The sequence below is a fragment of the Mandrillus leucophaeus genome, unplaced genomic scaffold (genome assembly GCF_000951045.1).
Source record: "Mandrillus leucophaeus isolate KB7577 unplaced genomic scaffold, Mleu.le_1.0 Scaffold64, whole genome shotgun sequence".
NCBI classification, from domain to species: domain Eukaryota; kingdom Metazoa; phylum Chordata; class Mammalia; order Primates; family Cercopithecidae; genus Mandrillus; species Mandrillus leucophaeus.
Genome location: NW_012106919.1, coordinates 3,366,968 through 3,382,942, shown reverse-complemented (window position 1 = coordinate 3,382,942; position 15,975 = coordinate 3,366,968). Strand labels below are relative to the sequence as shown.

Genomic DNA, 15,975 nt, shown 5'->3' with positions numbered 1-15,975 from the left:
GGAGGGTGGGTGGGTGGATGGATGGATGGATGGATGGATGGATGGATGGATGGATGGGTGGATGGATGGCCTCATCTGAAATCACCCCAAACCCTGATCTCTTCCTCCTCAAACCTGACTCTGGGAGCCCTATGAGAGAAAACATCTCCGTATCTTGGAGCTCCTCCTCAAACCTGCGGGAGGAGGCTTCACCATGACAGCGCCCTCCTTCATCAAATGGAGGAAGCAACCTGGCAAGGCACTGTTTAATGCCACACATGGGTGTGCTTACTGTCTTTGAGGTTTTCCTATTCTCTCAGAAACTTCCAGGAATCCCTGGCCATGATGATTCTGGGGCCAGGAGAGGCAGCAGAGCGTGTGCTCTGTAGCTGGGTTTATTTTTAAAGGATGACCACATTTAAGGAGAAAACAGAAAGTGGACCTGAGGCCTGGCATCAAACACTTGCCATCAGATGGGGTGCCAGGTGTTTGTCTCCTTGGTTGGCTGTGATTGACAAAGAATTACTGCACTGAGGGGCAGAAGCAGAAAAGAATCATGGACCTGCTGGGAGAGGGGACACCTGAAGGCTAGAGCATGGGTCTTGTCCAGGACACTGACATGACCACATGCCTGGATGGGCAGGAAGTCAAGGGGGTCAGTGACTGAGAAGGGTGAGCTGGAGGAGAACAGGAAGAGGCCATAAAGGGGCTGGTGGTTGGAGGCTGAAGCCAAGGGGCACACAGAGAGCAAGTCAGGCCAAAGGCAGAACGGCAAGGACCAGGGTCAGAATGTGGTTGACACTGAGAGGGAATGTTGGAAGGGGCAAATTGTACTGAAGAGGCAATATTGTTTCCATTGCCTTTTATACCCGGTTACTCGCAGCAAGGAGGCCAGTCCCTTAGTCTTAAAAACAGAGCACTGTGTCTCCAAGAGCCTCCTCCTGACCCCAGAGAGCCCCAACAGATGCTGCACAGGACATGAGGCCCGTGGTCTGCAAGCCCCTCATCTGCCCTCTTGTCTGCTTCTTTGCAGGAAAGCGTGGACTTGGGAGAGATCATGTTCTCCCTTTGCTACCTGCCCACAGCAGGCAGGCTCACCCTCACGGTGATTAAGTGTCGGAACCTCAAGGCGATGGACATCACAGGCTATTCAGGTACTTCTCTTAACCCGAGTGGCCTGACAGCAGCCCAGACATTAGGATTTGGAAGGGTGTTCAGGGAGAAGGGGAAGGAATTATCAGCATTCTTAGAATAGAAGCACCAGCTCTGGATGCAAACTGCCTGGATTCGAACTCCAGTTCTGCCACGTCTTTGCTGTGTAAATGCTTTGGTTTTCTAGTCTGAAAAGTGGGAATAACAATATCTTATACGGGTTGCTTTCAGGAGAAATGAGTTAATTCATGTAAATGTTCAGAATGGTGTCTTACACGTATAAGCACTCAGTAGATATCATCTATTGCTGTCATTCTTTCTCTTAGAAGAGGGAGATAATAAGAATTAAATATACAGGATTTAAAACTTAAGGATAAGTTTTCTTATTTATATGAGGCCCCAGGACTTCCGGAAGGGTTATGTCAAGTTTGAGCGTGTAAATGTTTGCCGGTCTGCGCAGGCTTATGGCAGCAATTCTGTGCACTGAGCCAAGGAAACAAATCCACTGAAAAGCAAAATGCATTTGTATTTGAGGCTTTACTGCAGGCCTCCTGGCCTCAGCCTCAGCACCAAGAAAGCTGCTAGGTACAGCAGGAACATAGAAATATAGTCCTATTCTAGTGACAGAGGAAATGCTTGTTTGGGGGCGGCTGCACGGCAACCTGCAGGATGGACGTAGTGTCAGAGGTTTGAGTCTTCCCCTACAATTCTGCAAGTTGTGGAAGGAGGTATTTGAGTTTGGAAACAACAGAGGAGTAACTTGAGTCTTGGGAGCCTCCTTCCCTCATCAGCTCAGACTGCTCTGAGGAGTGAAATGGGGTGAAGCCTCTCAGTCTGGGCTGCACTCAGAATTGCAAATGTGGAAAAAAGCTCAGTTTGTTTCCCTAGATCCCCTGCCCTCCTGCTCAAGAGACTCTCGATGATTCAGATTACCAACATAAAACCACTCAGGAGGTGCTTCTGAACTTAGCTGGGAATGTATTAAAGAGTTTTCATCATATTTGCTTTGTATTCTTTATTTATTTGCTGGAAAACCCCTAAGTTGTGGAAGAAGGTATTTGAGTTTGGAAATAACAGAGGAGTAGCTTGAGTCTTGGGTATAATCAGTTGCTGGAAAGAGGTGATGGCTGAGCCAGAAACACCTGGGCTCAGGTGTAACCTGGTGCAGCTGGAAGAAGAGGAGGTATCAGGCCTTGAAAACTGAAGTTTCAGGATAAGGTGGTCAGGAAACCCTAGAGTAACAAGTGTTCGTTGCAGCTCTGAGTCCCTCAGAGCTTCCCACACACATCAGGACGTAGGGAAGAGATTAACAGACCTCTTCTGGCCTGGGAAAAGCTTAGGCAGCAGCAAGTCAGCTTCCCCTAAAGTACAGCCAATGTAGATTTCATTTTAATACCAAAATAAGTGCATAACAGGGAAGGAAATTCACTGAAGACTCTCAAGGCTGCTGAGGGAAATAGGATTTTGCTGCCTAAGTCCCCACACTCTCTTCTCTGGCGTAATTAAATTGATGTGCTGGAGAGAAAGCCTATGGTGAAGCTGCTGAGGTCATCACAAAAGCTACTCTGAATCAGAGACTTTGGGGTGTGAGATTTTTTTCATGCTAATTTCTAACCTACCTTTCACAATTGCCCCTCTTTTTGACCTGGGTTGGGAACCTGTTATTAAACCTTGGCTTGATTCTGAAGATCCAGGGGTCCTCTTTTCATTACAGGTTTCTATTTTGTTCATTGATGTAAGCAAGTATCTGGAACAGTGGATAAAACACAGTAAGCATTCAATAAATAGATATCAAAAGAATGGATGGTTGAATTTACAGCATGAGGAACCTGGTCCAAGGGTGAAGCAGTGGGGGTGTACTGGCTAGGAGCCTCTCGAACTAGATCTCCTGTTCTTGAGGATGAGTTTGAGGTTGCCCTCAGCCCAGACTTATTTGATGTTGAACTAAGCTGGGGAGTGAATGGAGCTTATTAATTGCCTATTCTTGAATTGTGTGGCATTGACGTCTAAAACCCAGGATCTTCTTGTTCTCCATGATCTAAACTAGCCCTGAATCAATTCTCAAAGCCTATCTGCTAGAACCATGACACTAAAAATAGCACAAAATAATAATAAGGACCAGTATGCTACAAAGGGGTGGTGAGTGCATTCTAAATGCTGAATTTTGATGGCTCCCATGACAATGAGGCTGAAATACACTGCTGGTCTTTGTGTCCCCTCCCTCAGCTGCATAGAGCATCATAGGCTGTTAGAGAGGAAAGGACCTCCAAGATCATCTGGGGCCAGCATTCCACTAGAAACCACGGATTTTTGCCCCAGAAAAGCCTAGGGAACGGTCATCTGTCTGCTTGGCTTCATGGATGCTGGTGAAAGTGTGGGTTCCTGCAAGGGAAATATGTACGCTGAATTTTATAAATTTCCTATCAGCCAGGCACAGTGGCTCATGCCTGTAATCCCAGCTACTCAGGAGGCTTAGGTGGAAGAATCACTTGAGCCCAGGAGTTCAAGACCAGACTGGGCAAAACAGCAAGACCCTGTCTCTTAAAAAAAATGCATATGCCTTGTAGGGGTGAACAGAGTTGGGGAAGTTTGCTAAGGCATTTGCTCAGTGGCCCATGGGACAAGTGGCTCTGCTTCTATTTTTCCAAGCCTCACGATATGGAAATCTGCTCTGATGTGGGAATGTATGGAAATAGGTAGAGCAGGGGAATGAGGCAGCACCTGAGCAACCTCAAGTCTGGAGCCACTTTGCAAGGCAAGATACATCCTTATGGATCCTGCAAGCTGCTGTGTTAAAGACAGGTCTTGGGGCTAGCTCTGCCCATCTGTCTACCTGAACCTGAATAATGTCCTGGGGCATATCCACAGAGAATGGAATCTGTGGAAAGCAGAGCCTCATGCCAGTTCTCAAAACTCTCACTTCCTTTATACTGAAAATCCCCGAGAGAGGATCCTTTCAAATGTACAGTTAGAGAAGCAGGTTGATTAAACACCTCATGGTCTCCCCATCAACCCAACCTCATGTCCCCACAGTTAAGGCATAGCTACTGCTGCCACGTGGATTAGTTGGCAGCTCATTTAGGTATCTATAGAAATGCCTTTCAGGCTTGGGGTTTCTGATCAGGTGTCATAGTTCTTCCTCGTTTCCACCATGGATGTGTGCCTCATCTGCCATCTGAATGATGCCAGGGAATACAGGGCCCTAGTGGGTGCACAATGTCCAGGAGATAGAACCACAAGCCTATGAATCACAGAGCTGGGAAGCAGCTGCTTGGCTGGCACCTCCTGACAGATTCACAGGATCCCTGGCTTCTGGGCAACAAGGTGTCTCAGCACATCAGCGTCTCGAAAGCTATTATTACCTGTGAGCCGCCCTCCCATTTCTTGAGCTGTGCAGCATAAATAACAATTATGATGGTGACCGAGACACCTGCACTATGAGATACAATAGGTATCACTTCACTTGGGTGAGTAGAAAATTTCAGGGTAGAAAGATGGCCATGAAATACCCATTCAGAAAACTAAAGAAAACAAAAGGATGGGAGGCACATGGAAGTTCAATAAAAGCATCTCTTTGCAGGATGGAGAGAATCCAAGATCCCACTGAGAAAGGAAATGTCAACCAGCTGCCCTGAGTCTCCCCGGGCCACAGCTCCCTCCTCCTCCACTGCCCAGAAGTGGGCAGGAAACGGCTTCCAGGGAAGCAGAGAGCAGGGCCACTTCCCGCCTTCTAGATGCCAAATGGAAATGAGATTATTGAGACAATGGGACCCAAAATTATGTTCTCAGGTGGGGAGGACATGAACAGCATCGTGATTGTTGCTGTTCATTTCACTCTGACACATTGTGTCTCCTTGGCCGTTGTTGAGTCCTATTTTTACCCCGCCCCAAAACCTTTATCCTTTGGTTTATAATTCTGAAAAAACAAAAAAGTCACTCAAGGAAAAGCACTCCTCATAGGTGAAAGAAATAGTGTCATTGTTCAGCCTCATCACCCTTTTGAGTCAGCCAGTGATTGACGAGCTGAGATTTAGGGCTGTGAACCGCATACCTGTCGGCAGGTGCCATGTCTGATTTGGGGCCAGCTTCCCCATTAGTAAAAGTCCATTAGGTGCTCTCCCAAGAATACTGAGGTAGCTAAAGACTCTGCATTTATTAAGCACAGAGCGTCCTCAGAGACAGGTGTGCTACATAAATACAAGGTGGTTTAATTATTTTAACAACCCACTGATACCATCTAATGAGCAGCAGTAGGTCTAGGGCTTCAGTCCCTTTGCTGCAAATGATGTTTGCAGACGTCTGTTAACACACTCCATTCCCTTTCCTCTGTCCCCATTGGCACAGATCCCTATGTCAAAGTGTCCCTGCTTTGTGATGGGCGGAGGCTGAAGAAGAAGAAAACAACCATAAAGAAAAACACTCTCAATCCTGTCTACAATGAGGCCATCATCTTTGACATTCCCCCGGAAAACATGGATCAAGTCAGCCTGCTCATCTCAGTCATGGACTATGATCGGTAGGTGGGCGTCCCAGAAGGATGTGATTCCACCCCTCACTCCCACTCCAGCACCAGCACAGGGCTCCTTGACCTTGTGATTCAGGGCTCAGCTTCGGGGTTCAGGCCTCAACTCTATCTGTACCCAAGAAGGGTACAGGAGTTTGAGGAAGAACATGGATTCTCCCTTAGCAAAGGTTCAAAGTTCTTTTCCCAACTGGCCTATTTCCATCACGGGCGGCTCTATCCATCAGTTTCCCTGAATTCACCCCTTGCTATTCCCATTCTTCCATCTGGCACCAAGTCCTGTTATCTGGCCTTCGAAATGCCCCTCTATCCTCTCTATTTCTGCTGTTGCTACTACTGTCACCCTGGGATGGCTGTGCAGCCTCCTAACTGACCCCTGCCTCCATCGATTCCTGCCCCAATTCGGTCAACATACTAGGGACACATCTTCCTAAATGACAGCTTTCTTCCTGGACCCGCCCTTCTAAAGAACCATCAGTGGCTCCTGTGATCCAGGCTTTTCCCTTGGACTCTCACGGCCTTCCCTAATCTGGAACCAGCATATCCATCCAGTCGGATCTCCCCTCTCTCAGATATTTTTCTTCTCTTCCACACCTCCTGCTTTTCCATCTAGGCTGGCTCAGAAACATTTCTCAACTGCTCCAGCCCCTATAACTCCTTCTCTCCAGTTGTCACTTTAGCTAAAGAAGAAAGAAACCATGCAATAAAGCCTCAATACAGGACTTTTAGCCCAAGTTCTCAGGCATAGTATTGACAAACATACTTAAGGGATAATTGATGTTCTTACCTAGTGAATAAATCACATTCCAGCCACGGGGGTTTTGGAGAAATGGTGCTCAGAGATGGTCGATTTATTTGCAAATACTGATGTCTCAGTGAGGTTGTAATGTGTTGGTGGGGTCAAATAAGTGAAGAGACTTAGACTCTCTCACCTCCCAAACTCAGGCTGTCTGCTCACCATTTCTTGAGATTCCAAACAGGTTTATAACCTTTGCTTATCTGCCTGTGTCCAGTGTCCACTGAAGGGGACTAGGCAAAGGCTTCACTGCCACTGACACCCAGAAGCCCTGCCAAGCATCTGTTTCCAGAGCTCAGAGTTCTGAGTTAGACCCATTGGGCAGAGTCCTACCATGCCCCCCCCGCCCCGCCCACCCGCGCTGGACCTCCTTGTCTGAGGGCATGTCTGGTAGCCAATGCTGGGACTTTTGTTTCTCCCTCAGAGTGGGCCACAATGAGATCATAGGAGTCTGTCGTGTAGGGATCAATGCCGAAGGCCTGGGTAGGGACCACTGGAACGAGATGCTGGCATACCCCCGGAAGCCCATCGCACACTGGCACTCCTTGGTGGAGGTAAAGAAATCCTTCAAAGAGGTGGGTGAGGTCGCCTGGCCCTTGGCATGTTTGCTGCATGGCAGTGTGGGCTGGAGAATGGCAGTCGGCTGCAGTGACACCTTCAGCCTTTTGTGGAAAGGTGGGCATGGGGGCCACATGCTTCTTACCCAGTGTGTAATAGGCCAAAAGGAAACAGAGGAAAAAGGTGGAGGCCACCGACACAAAGCCTCTGGTGTTGGGCATTTTGAAAGCAACACTGAGTTCTTAATGGAAAGCAAGAACTTTGAAGAAGACTTCCCAGCAGACCACTGTGCCAGGCCTGAAATGCTTTCACAAAGCCCTTGGCCAAGTTGGTCCTTTAGGAGAAAGCCCCAAGCGGGTGAGATCACAGCTTGGCAAGACATTCTACCCCTGTCAGAACAGTAAGTTCCCTGAGGCTCAAGTGAGGCAGTCACTTGGCAGTTTTCACTGCTTGGATGGAGATGGCAAAGAGCAGGTTCCTCCTCTTATGAATGTTGGTTCTTGCCCTTGTTGGGGAAGGGAGCATGACCTCAAGGTGTCAGGCTTTCTGGCTAAAGCTGTGGAGCTGGGTTGCGTTGGGTTCTAACAGAGACGTAATGGAGAGAGCACTGGGCTGGGAGTCCCGAGACTTGGGCTCCAATCTTGGCCCCTCCTGACTTACTGTATAATCTTGACCCTGTCACTTCTCCCTCAACTGCAAAGAAAATATCCCTTTGAGTGATATCTGCAAACTTCTCCACCCTCCACTGAATCCCACTGACTTAGGATCCTGTATTCTATCACCCTGGTGGTCCCCAGGCCTGCTTTTTCTCAAATGGATTGGAAGTGTGGGTGACCAAACAAGGCTTAAAACTCACTCACAGTATCTCATGCCTTGGTCTGTATCCTAGAAAGCTGGGTGAATATTCTGTCATCTTAACAGGCTTCAAACCTAACAAGTCTAGAGAGCTGTATAAATTGGAAATTCTACTAATACAAAATAAAGCTTTATCCTTTTCACTGCATGGCCCCTCAGCTTAAAATCGGAGTCACCTTCAAAACAGAGTCATCCCCTCCCCACACTCTATGATGCAGAGAAGTCAGGTCGGCAAACCTAGAGAACCCACCGGCTCCCTGCCCTCTCATGGAGGACAAGCCCATTTCCAGCTGTTTCTGGCAGGGTGAGGTGTCTCAGGAGAGCCTGAGAGCCAAGGGGATTGGACCTGTGGAAACACGGGTGATAGGGATCTCGGTTGGTGAGGGGGCAGGCTAATTGATTCACCTCCCCAGACAGGTGGCGTGTGCTCTGTGCAGCTCCTGCCCTGTGACCTTTGAGGCGGCATCAAGGGGTATAAAGAAGCAAAGTTTCTGGCAGTTGAGACCTCATATTTCTATCTTGTGGGTGACTTGATTTTCCCATAGCTGTGGACCTTTAATGAGTGAGGCCAGTCCCTCGGCTCTCAGCTCCCCCAGAGGAGCCCCTGCCCCTCTTTTCCAGAAAGCCCTTTCTGCAGAGTGTGGGTGAGAAACCTACAATACAGGAGGCGTTGCTGGGCAGAACGCTAGACAACCTGCAGACAGCATCCAGCACCTCACTGAAGGCTGTGCTGGTTCAACCCAGGCAGAGGTCATGACAGCCCCATCCACCACACCACTCCTCCTCCCCCGCTTATCATCCTTTGGAGATATTTAAGAATAGAACAAGTCTACTAAACTGTTTAGGGTGGCTTAGGGGGAGGGCATGGAATGAGAGCTAAGAGGTCTCTGGTTGGCTGTAGGGCCTTAGAAAACTCACTGCTCCACTCTGGTCTTGGGGCTCCTTGGTAAAATGAGGGGATAAGCCCTTCTCATCTTTGCTTTTCTAGGGAACTCTGACCCTAAACTATGGCTGGGCCCATGAGCCCCCATCTTGTACTGTGACTGCCTTTCTAATCTTGAGTCTGCAATAACCCATCCCTGTTACCAGGCTGAGCCTGCCTGTGGAAAATGGAAAGTGACAGAGCAGCGGCTACAGCTGGGGGTGGGGTGTTGAGTACCACGGAGGAGCTAGGACTTGGCTCCAGAATCACTCTCCTTCATGATGAATACAACCTAATTAAGCCAAATAATTGATTCCAAGTCCCTATTTCTTTGAGAACTCCGACTCACTGGTTCAGACTACAAAAGAAAGATAAAGTAGAATCAAGCCCTTGAAAATGAATATTTGATGAGACAGTAAAGGGAAAGTAACAGTATATGGAAAACAAAAAGAGAATAAATTGATATGCTTTGGGTTTACTTTTTGCTTGATCTCACAGGCCAAGTTCCCAGGAATGCCCCCTCCCCCATGCATTATCCCACCATTTTCTGCTCAGCTGATCATTCTCTGTATCAAGAAGCTGAAAATGACACTCGTCTCGGCAACCTGAGATTTCAATAGTTCGCATTTATTTGAAATTGTTGCCGACACATTTAGCGCCCACATTTGAAATATCTTTATTAAAATGCATGCAAACCCCCACAGGGCTGACATTAAGTAAGCACCTTGTGTCCGCTGGTGCGATGCATTGTGCTTGGAGGCAATCCTCCCGCTCATCCTCAGAGCTCACATCCTGCCTTCTTTTCATTCCTGTTCTGGATGTTGAGCAAGAGCTTTGCTCCTGAAACTTGTATCTCCCATTTGTATAATCATAAAGAAATCTCCTCCAGCTCCCGGGAAGATAAATGGCATCGTATCTGCAAAGCGCTCTGTATTTATCTTGCACCTTTCTTAAGGGATTTTCAAGTGCTGTGATCGTTTCTTTTTTATTAATGAGAACAGAGGGCATCATACTTGCTCACTTGTTTGGGGCTCAAAATAAGGCTGAGGGGAACAAGTTAACTGAAAAGGTGGCTTTCCCTGCTGGGAATCTTTCATGAATAAAAATTCATTGAGCCATCACAAGTGGCCTTTCCTAGCTGCGGCACCCGCCCCCTTCCCTCTCAGCCTAGAGCCACGTGTCATCATTGTTACCACACACAGGGCTGACCAGCACTCTTCACCAAGGCATTTTATTATGGAGGGCCAGGTTCAGATCATCTGCCAGAGGTGTTAAATCTCCATTGGAACGTGACCCATTTCAGAGCAAAAAAAGACCTTACTGGAACACAGGCCTTCTGAAACAACAATCTGCCTGTGTGCTGGGGACAGGTATGCTGCTATTTCAGAGCCACTGTAAGCCTCCTGGAGTCATTCGCCTTCCCATTGTCCATGAACCCCATCTCCTCCCTTTGTTTATCTTCGTAGGAAAACTCGGACTAGCAGGGGAGCCAGTGTTCCTTCTTCATTTGTTCTGGATAAACAGTTATGCTCCCTGCGACTACTCTTTGGGCTGCTACGTAAAGGAAGAAAGACACTCTATGAAGCCCTTTTATGTTTTCTCCTCTGACCTGGCCTATCAGTCAGGTTGTGTAAGTGGCATGCTTACCCAGGGAAGAAGCCAGTGATTATAATGTACCTTTCACCAACAGTAAAGGTTGTAACAGAAAAGTAGAACTCCTAAAATGAAGGTCTGTTAAATGAGAGCATTAGTAATCATCTGTTGTCACCTTCTGGTTAAGAAACACTTGAGTCAGAAGCCACAGTGGGCTCAACAACCAGGCATTTATTTATCTAAAATATTTCACCAGGGAAACCCTCGGTTGTGATTTCATTCAAGTGGATGCTGCAAGCAGAGAGACTGCCACCTGGAGTTAGGAGTAAGTACCTGGTGTGGACCCAAAGACGTTAGGTTGCTTATTACCTTTTGTCTCCTTCTTCCCCTAGTGTGGCCAAATGCTGAGATAGCAGCAGGATGGAGTGGAAACAACACTTAGTTGGGTGTTAGGAGACCTGGTTTCGGGTCCTGGCTCTGCCCCTAGCCAGCTGTGTCTTGACTTCTCTGTCTTCGTTTTCTTATTTGCAAGAACAAGGTTAGACTGGATCAGCTTCCAAGCCTGCCTCCAGCGCTGACATGCTAAGATTTCTTAGGTCTAGGTCACATGATGGTAGTCATCGGTACCTGATTGTCTGGCCCTTGGTTCAGTTGGCCTGCACAGGGAGTCCTAAGAAGCCCACGAAGAACCGAGCCCAGAGAATGGTAACAGAAGCTTTCCTTAGAACTGAAAGCATTAAGGTAGTTTAGTAGGTCTGAATCCTTCCTCAACTTCGTGGGTTTCCCATCTACTCCATAGGTGATGCTGGATAGAAAGTGATCTATTCCTCAGGTGGCTCAGCCCTTCTAGAAAAGACTGTATTGAGGGAGAATCACATCCTCCCCTGACCCCAAACCTCCATGTGTGCACAGATGCATAGTTGCAGCTTCTGCTCAGCCCCGTTACTCCACAGTGGAGACCCTCAACACTCATGAGAAGCAGAAGAGGGGGCTGCACTTCCAGGTCAGGAAGGCCGTCTTGACCACCTACCTACCTCTTATCTCTGGAGCTCTGTCCTGCAGACACCCAGGAGAGTACTGGGTCTCTGCAACCCACTCCAAGGATGGGTGAGCAGTGGACACTGACTCACTTTGAAGTTATTAATATACAGCCCCCAGGCAGGTCCAGAATATTCATGGGGTCAGATCCTTGCTCAGTAAACATTGCTGCGGTTATGACTGCTGCAACAATGACTGGTTAAAGAAGGATCGAATGGCTCAAGTCCAGCCAGCCTCAGCCCTCTCCTTCACTCCATTACGCCTCATTACATGACCCCTTTCACAGAAGGGTTAGAGTCTGGCTGATAGAAGACTGTCTTTGAGCTAGGAGAGCTGGGGAGGAGAAAGGGATTACAGAAGCCCAGAAGGGTCTGCTCATGCCTCTACCTCTCCACAAGTCAGGTGCAAATGCCCATAGGAAGAATAAAGACCAAAGCAGACAGCTCAAAGCTAAAGCAGTATCAGATTTTTAGCTGTACTATCAGCTCCCAGACATATTGCTAATAATGCATGACCATCGGTTCTTGGCAGTAAGGACATATTCTGCACACTGCCTCTTTCGCTGCTAACATAATATGATTTTCAGTGTGAAAAATGGCTGAAGCGCACAGAAATGGTCCAGTCAGAGCACCTCATTCACAAACACACACACACACACACACACACACACACACAAAGAGTTAAGAAAGCTTTAATTATCTCTGCAGTAGGTCTTTTTGAAAATCAGGTATTCCAAACCAGAAGCTCTAAGCTGTTTCCCTTATGTTTTTGCATGGCTGACAGCAAAATTCAAGAAAGCTTATAAGAAGCTGGGAAAGGTGAATTCAGTGCATTGGGCCAGTTCAGTTTTGCAAGCTGAAATGTAAATTTCTTTAGCAATTAATAACCAGACTTTTCTCCTCTTTACAGTGGCAGGGCCGAGCTGCTAGCTTCGACAGTGAGAGCTCGTGCCCATCTCCGAAGCCACCTCCGACACCATGAGTTGTGCGGCCAAATAACACAAATGGGACTCAGCAATGTTCTCTTTGCACTTGTTCAACTGTCTAAAGAGTGTTGTGCAGTCGCGGTGGCGGCAGCAGTGGCAGCCGTCCGTCACTCCAGAGTCTTACCTGCTCCTGTGTAGGACAAGGCTGAGACACTTGTCGTGTGGTCAGATCTGTCTTAGTCTTTTCTGTCTCCCAAGGTGATGTTTTTGTGGTTTTTCACTTTTTATGGGTCTACTGTTAAGAAAAGAAAAAAAAAAAAAAAAAAAAGACTAGGAAAAGACAAAGGGTGGAAAGCCCAGAAGTTGGTTCTGGAAAATACAATGTACAGTTTTTTGGAAAGAGGTGGATTGAGTTTCTGAAATGCTGTGTCTCCAGCAAGCTCCACAACCCTGGAAAAGGAGGATGCTCAGTGGGACTGCGGTTGCATTTTCAGTGCCCTGCAGGAATGAGGTGAATCCATGGAAGAGCCTTTGTGAGGCGAATTACTAGTCTTTGAAGCTCTTCGCTGGAGGGACAGAAACCACGTTGGGACCATCACTCCCATGTTGAAATCACAAGACCTCTGAGGTGCTTGTGAGCCTTCAGCTGAAGTGCAGGATTCCTTGCTGGTTTTCCCCATGAATTGAAAACGTCTTGATTCTTCATGGGAACTTAGTCACTTTCTTTAGGAATGATTCCGCCGAAACTAAACACGCCATATGTTTTCTGATGAGCCACAGTTAATGATCATGTTTGTTTGAAAACAGGATCTTTGTTCTCAGAAATAACCTTCATTGTAAAGTAAGAGAGACACATACGTTCTGGAATGATTTCTGCATTATACATAGCTTTATAATTCCATGAGGTATCAAGTAGCTGTTTAAAATGCCTAAACAGATTAAAGAACAACCTAGATTAAATGTCCTTTTCCAGATGGGGAGTTTTGAAATCCAAGTAGCAGTTTGAGTCCATCTTTCCATGAAGAGTGTCTTTTTGATTAAAACTGAGCAAGCGTAAGCCTATTTCAGCCCCTTTGGCTCTGGGACAATATTCATCTTAAACTTTAGTTCTATAAATTACTAAGTACTTCAGTGTTGTTTGTTTCAGTGATTGTGAGGGTTTCTTGTTTCCTTTAGATCTCTACCTTAGGCCAAACTCAATTTAGGAAAAAAAAATGGTTTGAACTATTCTGTGTTGTAATAGCACATTTCTGTTGAGTTAATAGTGTTCTTCGCACCAACCCCTAAAACCAGGTTGATTTGCTCAATCTCAGTTTGTGCAACCCCAGTAAGCGCGTGGAGGTGAGTTTCTACGTTGACTTGTGGCAGCACAATGCCGGTTTCCAGAGCTGTGTGTACTACTTGCAAGAGGCAAGTCTGCTGAAGAACCCCTTCTTTTAACAGTGGAAAATCAAGAACAGAAAATCTGTTCACACATCCGTGTCTTATTCTTTATATACGTTACATGGTAGAGGAGCAGCGACCAATAAAGCATCCCTCACTTTAAACCAAGTTGTCAGATTTCTCTGCTGATAGAACTCTGCATAGTGTCTTCTAGCCCTAAAAATGACCAGGTTGGGCATGCGTTCACAGGATATTGTGGCAAAAGGAGTTTTCTGCTTAGAAAAGTAAATGTAGATAAACCTAAACTCCACCCTGTACTGAGCCTTAGGCTAGGGACTTATGTGTAAAGATGACTTTTCTCCCCAGATATCTTGTGATTGACAGGCCTTCCTAGTCCGGCAGTCCCGCATTTGGGTGTTCTCTTGAGAGTGAGAAAAAAACCCAAGGTCATGACAAGATTCCTAGCAGGCGACAAACTTCATTGTGATTCTGACTCTAGACTGACCCCATCAAGATAGTCGTTTCCATCAGTGAACAGATGCTGTAGACCTTGCAATTACAAAGGGACAGCTGAGTTTCCTGGGTCATAAGGAGTCCAGAAATTAGTGTGAGAAGGCCCTTCTGGAAGTGAACTCAAAATGCATGTCCAGCTGTCATCATTAAACCCTTAAGCAGGTGAGGATAACCCATTCTAACCTCTTGGAGAAGGGAGTGTGATCAATGTGAATTACAATAGAATGGCTCATCTGAGACATTCCTCTTATATCCAAGCAGCTATCTCCCATGAGTGAACATCCCAATGGTTTCAGAAAATCATCTTCTGAATAGATTCTAGCTAGACCCCACAGCACCCTGGCCAACTGCAACCGCTGCTGCTCTGGCAATCTGGGTCAATTCCTACAGGCCTGGGAGCCCACCCCAGGGAGGCTTTTAGCTCCTGCAGCCTCACCCCCAGCACCCTCAAGGTAGACTAGTCTTCAGCCTGAATCATGAATGAGACCTGAACATCTGCCAACTTCATTATCTAGCCCAGTAGCTCTTCCCTCACAGAGGAGAAAAAAATGAAATACAAAGTTGATACATTTGTTGGCTTTCTCTGGCCTGAGAAACCTCTCGAGTTGTTGCTGTGAGCTTTGAAAAAGTTGTGATAACAAGGGCCATTTGCACATAGCTTTATAAAAAAAAATATGGAAAGTTCCCTTCTCCTTTATTTAGCAGTGTTTCTGGGCTGAAAGATGCCCTCCTCCCCCTCTGCACTTACCCAGGACGTTAATTAATTGCATCGTCATTTAAAATATTATGTTGTTAATTACTGCTTCGTGTCTTCCCACCCCTGTCACAGCCTGGAGTTTTTATTCAATTAAATCTCTGTCTCTTGCCCATTTCTCTTGTCATTTTATGTTCCTGGGGTTTAGCAGTCAGCACACGCACAGGACATCGCAAAGCTTTTCTTTTCCATCTTTGCTTCACATAGACAACCACTTCCCTTCTAACAGAGGTAGAGCAGAAGGGCTTGTTTGTTCTTTGTTCTGCCCGAGGAATACCTGTGTACCCCATCAGGCTGGAATCCACCTGTGTTTTGTCAGGCTTGTGGCTCGGAGATCATTTGGCACACAGGGCTCCGCTGTTCCCTCAGCTGTTCAGCTCAACAAGCAGCCCCTGCAGATGCTGAAGCTCCCCTAGGGAAGTGGGCCACACACTCACATCTGGGAAGTACGATGCTGTCACCCACCAGCAGAGGAATTCTGCTAACCATTTTAAAACACAATTTGGCAAAGCCATGGGAAAATACTGTTGCAACCTCAAAAAAAAAAAAAAAAAAAAAAAAAGAACATTCTAATATAATAGAATATCTCTCTGCTCGCCTGCACCTTTTATTTAATTTAGAGAGCAGTCTGTAGATTGGGGCGTGGAAGGGACCATCCATTCCTGCACGTCTGCATCTAAATGAGGGGTGCTCCACCATGAGAGGCCCAGTGAGCTGAACTGCTGAGAGCAGCACTCTCCCGCCTGAAGACGCAGCCTCCCCTTGCCAGTGGCTTCCCATCAGGTCACCCAGCAGCCAGAAGGATGAGGCAATGTGCTGGTCACATCTAGAGCTGATAAACCAAAGGGGTCATTGTGTCTGTTAGTATGGGCTGGGCTATGCTGCAATTACAACCTGCAGATTACAGTAGCTGAAAACAGCAAAGGCCTATCTCTCATCCATGATAGGCGCCCATCACAGGTCAGTTAGGAGCTTTGCTCATCTA

General features: G+C 46.9%; 1 protein-coding gene across 2 annotated transcripts in view; it reads left to right on the top strand.

The window, feature by feature from the left end:
- SYT6 (synaptotagmin VI) overlaps nt 1–15,099 on the top strand; it is a 61,939-nt gene extending 46,840 nt beyond the window's left edge. Inside the window, exons 4-7 of one of the 2 annotated variants that reach the window (XM_012000790.1) lie at nt 1,013–1,133; nt 5,476–5,647; nt 6,874–7,024; nt 12,325–15,099. In XM_012000790.1, the coding sequence (XP_011856180.1) occupies nt 1,013–1,133; nt 5,476–5,647; nt 6,874–7,024; nt 12,325–12,396 (516 nt within the window). In that variant the 3' untranslated portion in view covers nt 12,397–15,099. The remainder of the gene's footprint in view (nt 1–1,012; nt 1,134–5,475; nt 5,648–6,873; nt 7,025–12,324) is intronic. The other variant, XM_012000791.1, reaches the window with a different exon arrangement.
- The last annotated feature ends 876 nt before the right edge of the window (nt 15,100–15,975 follow it).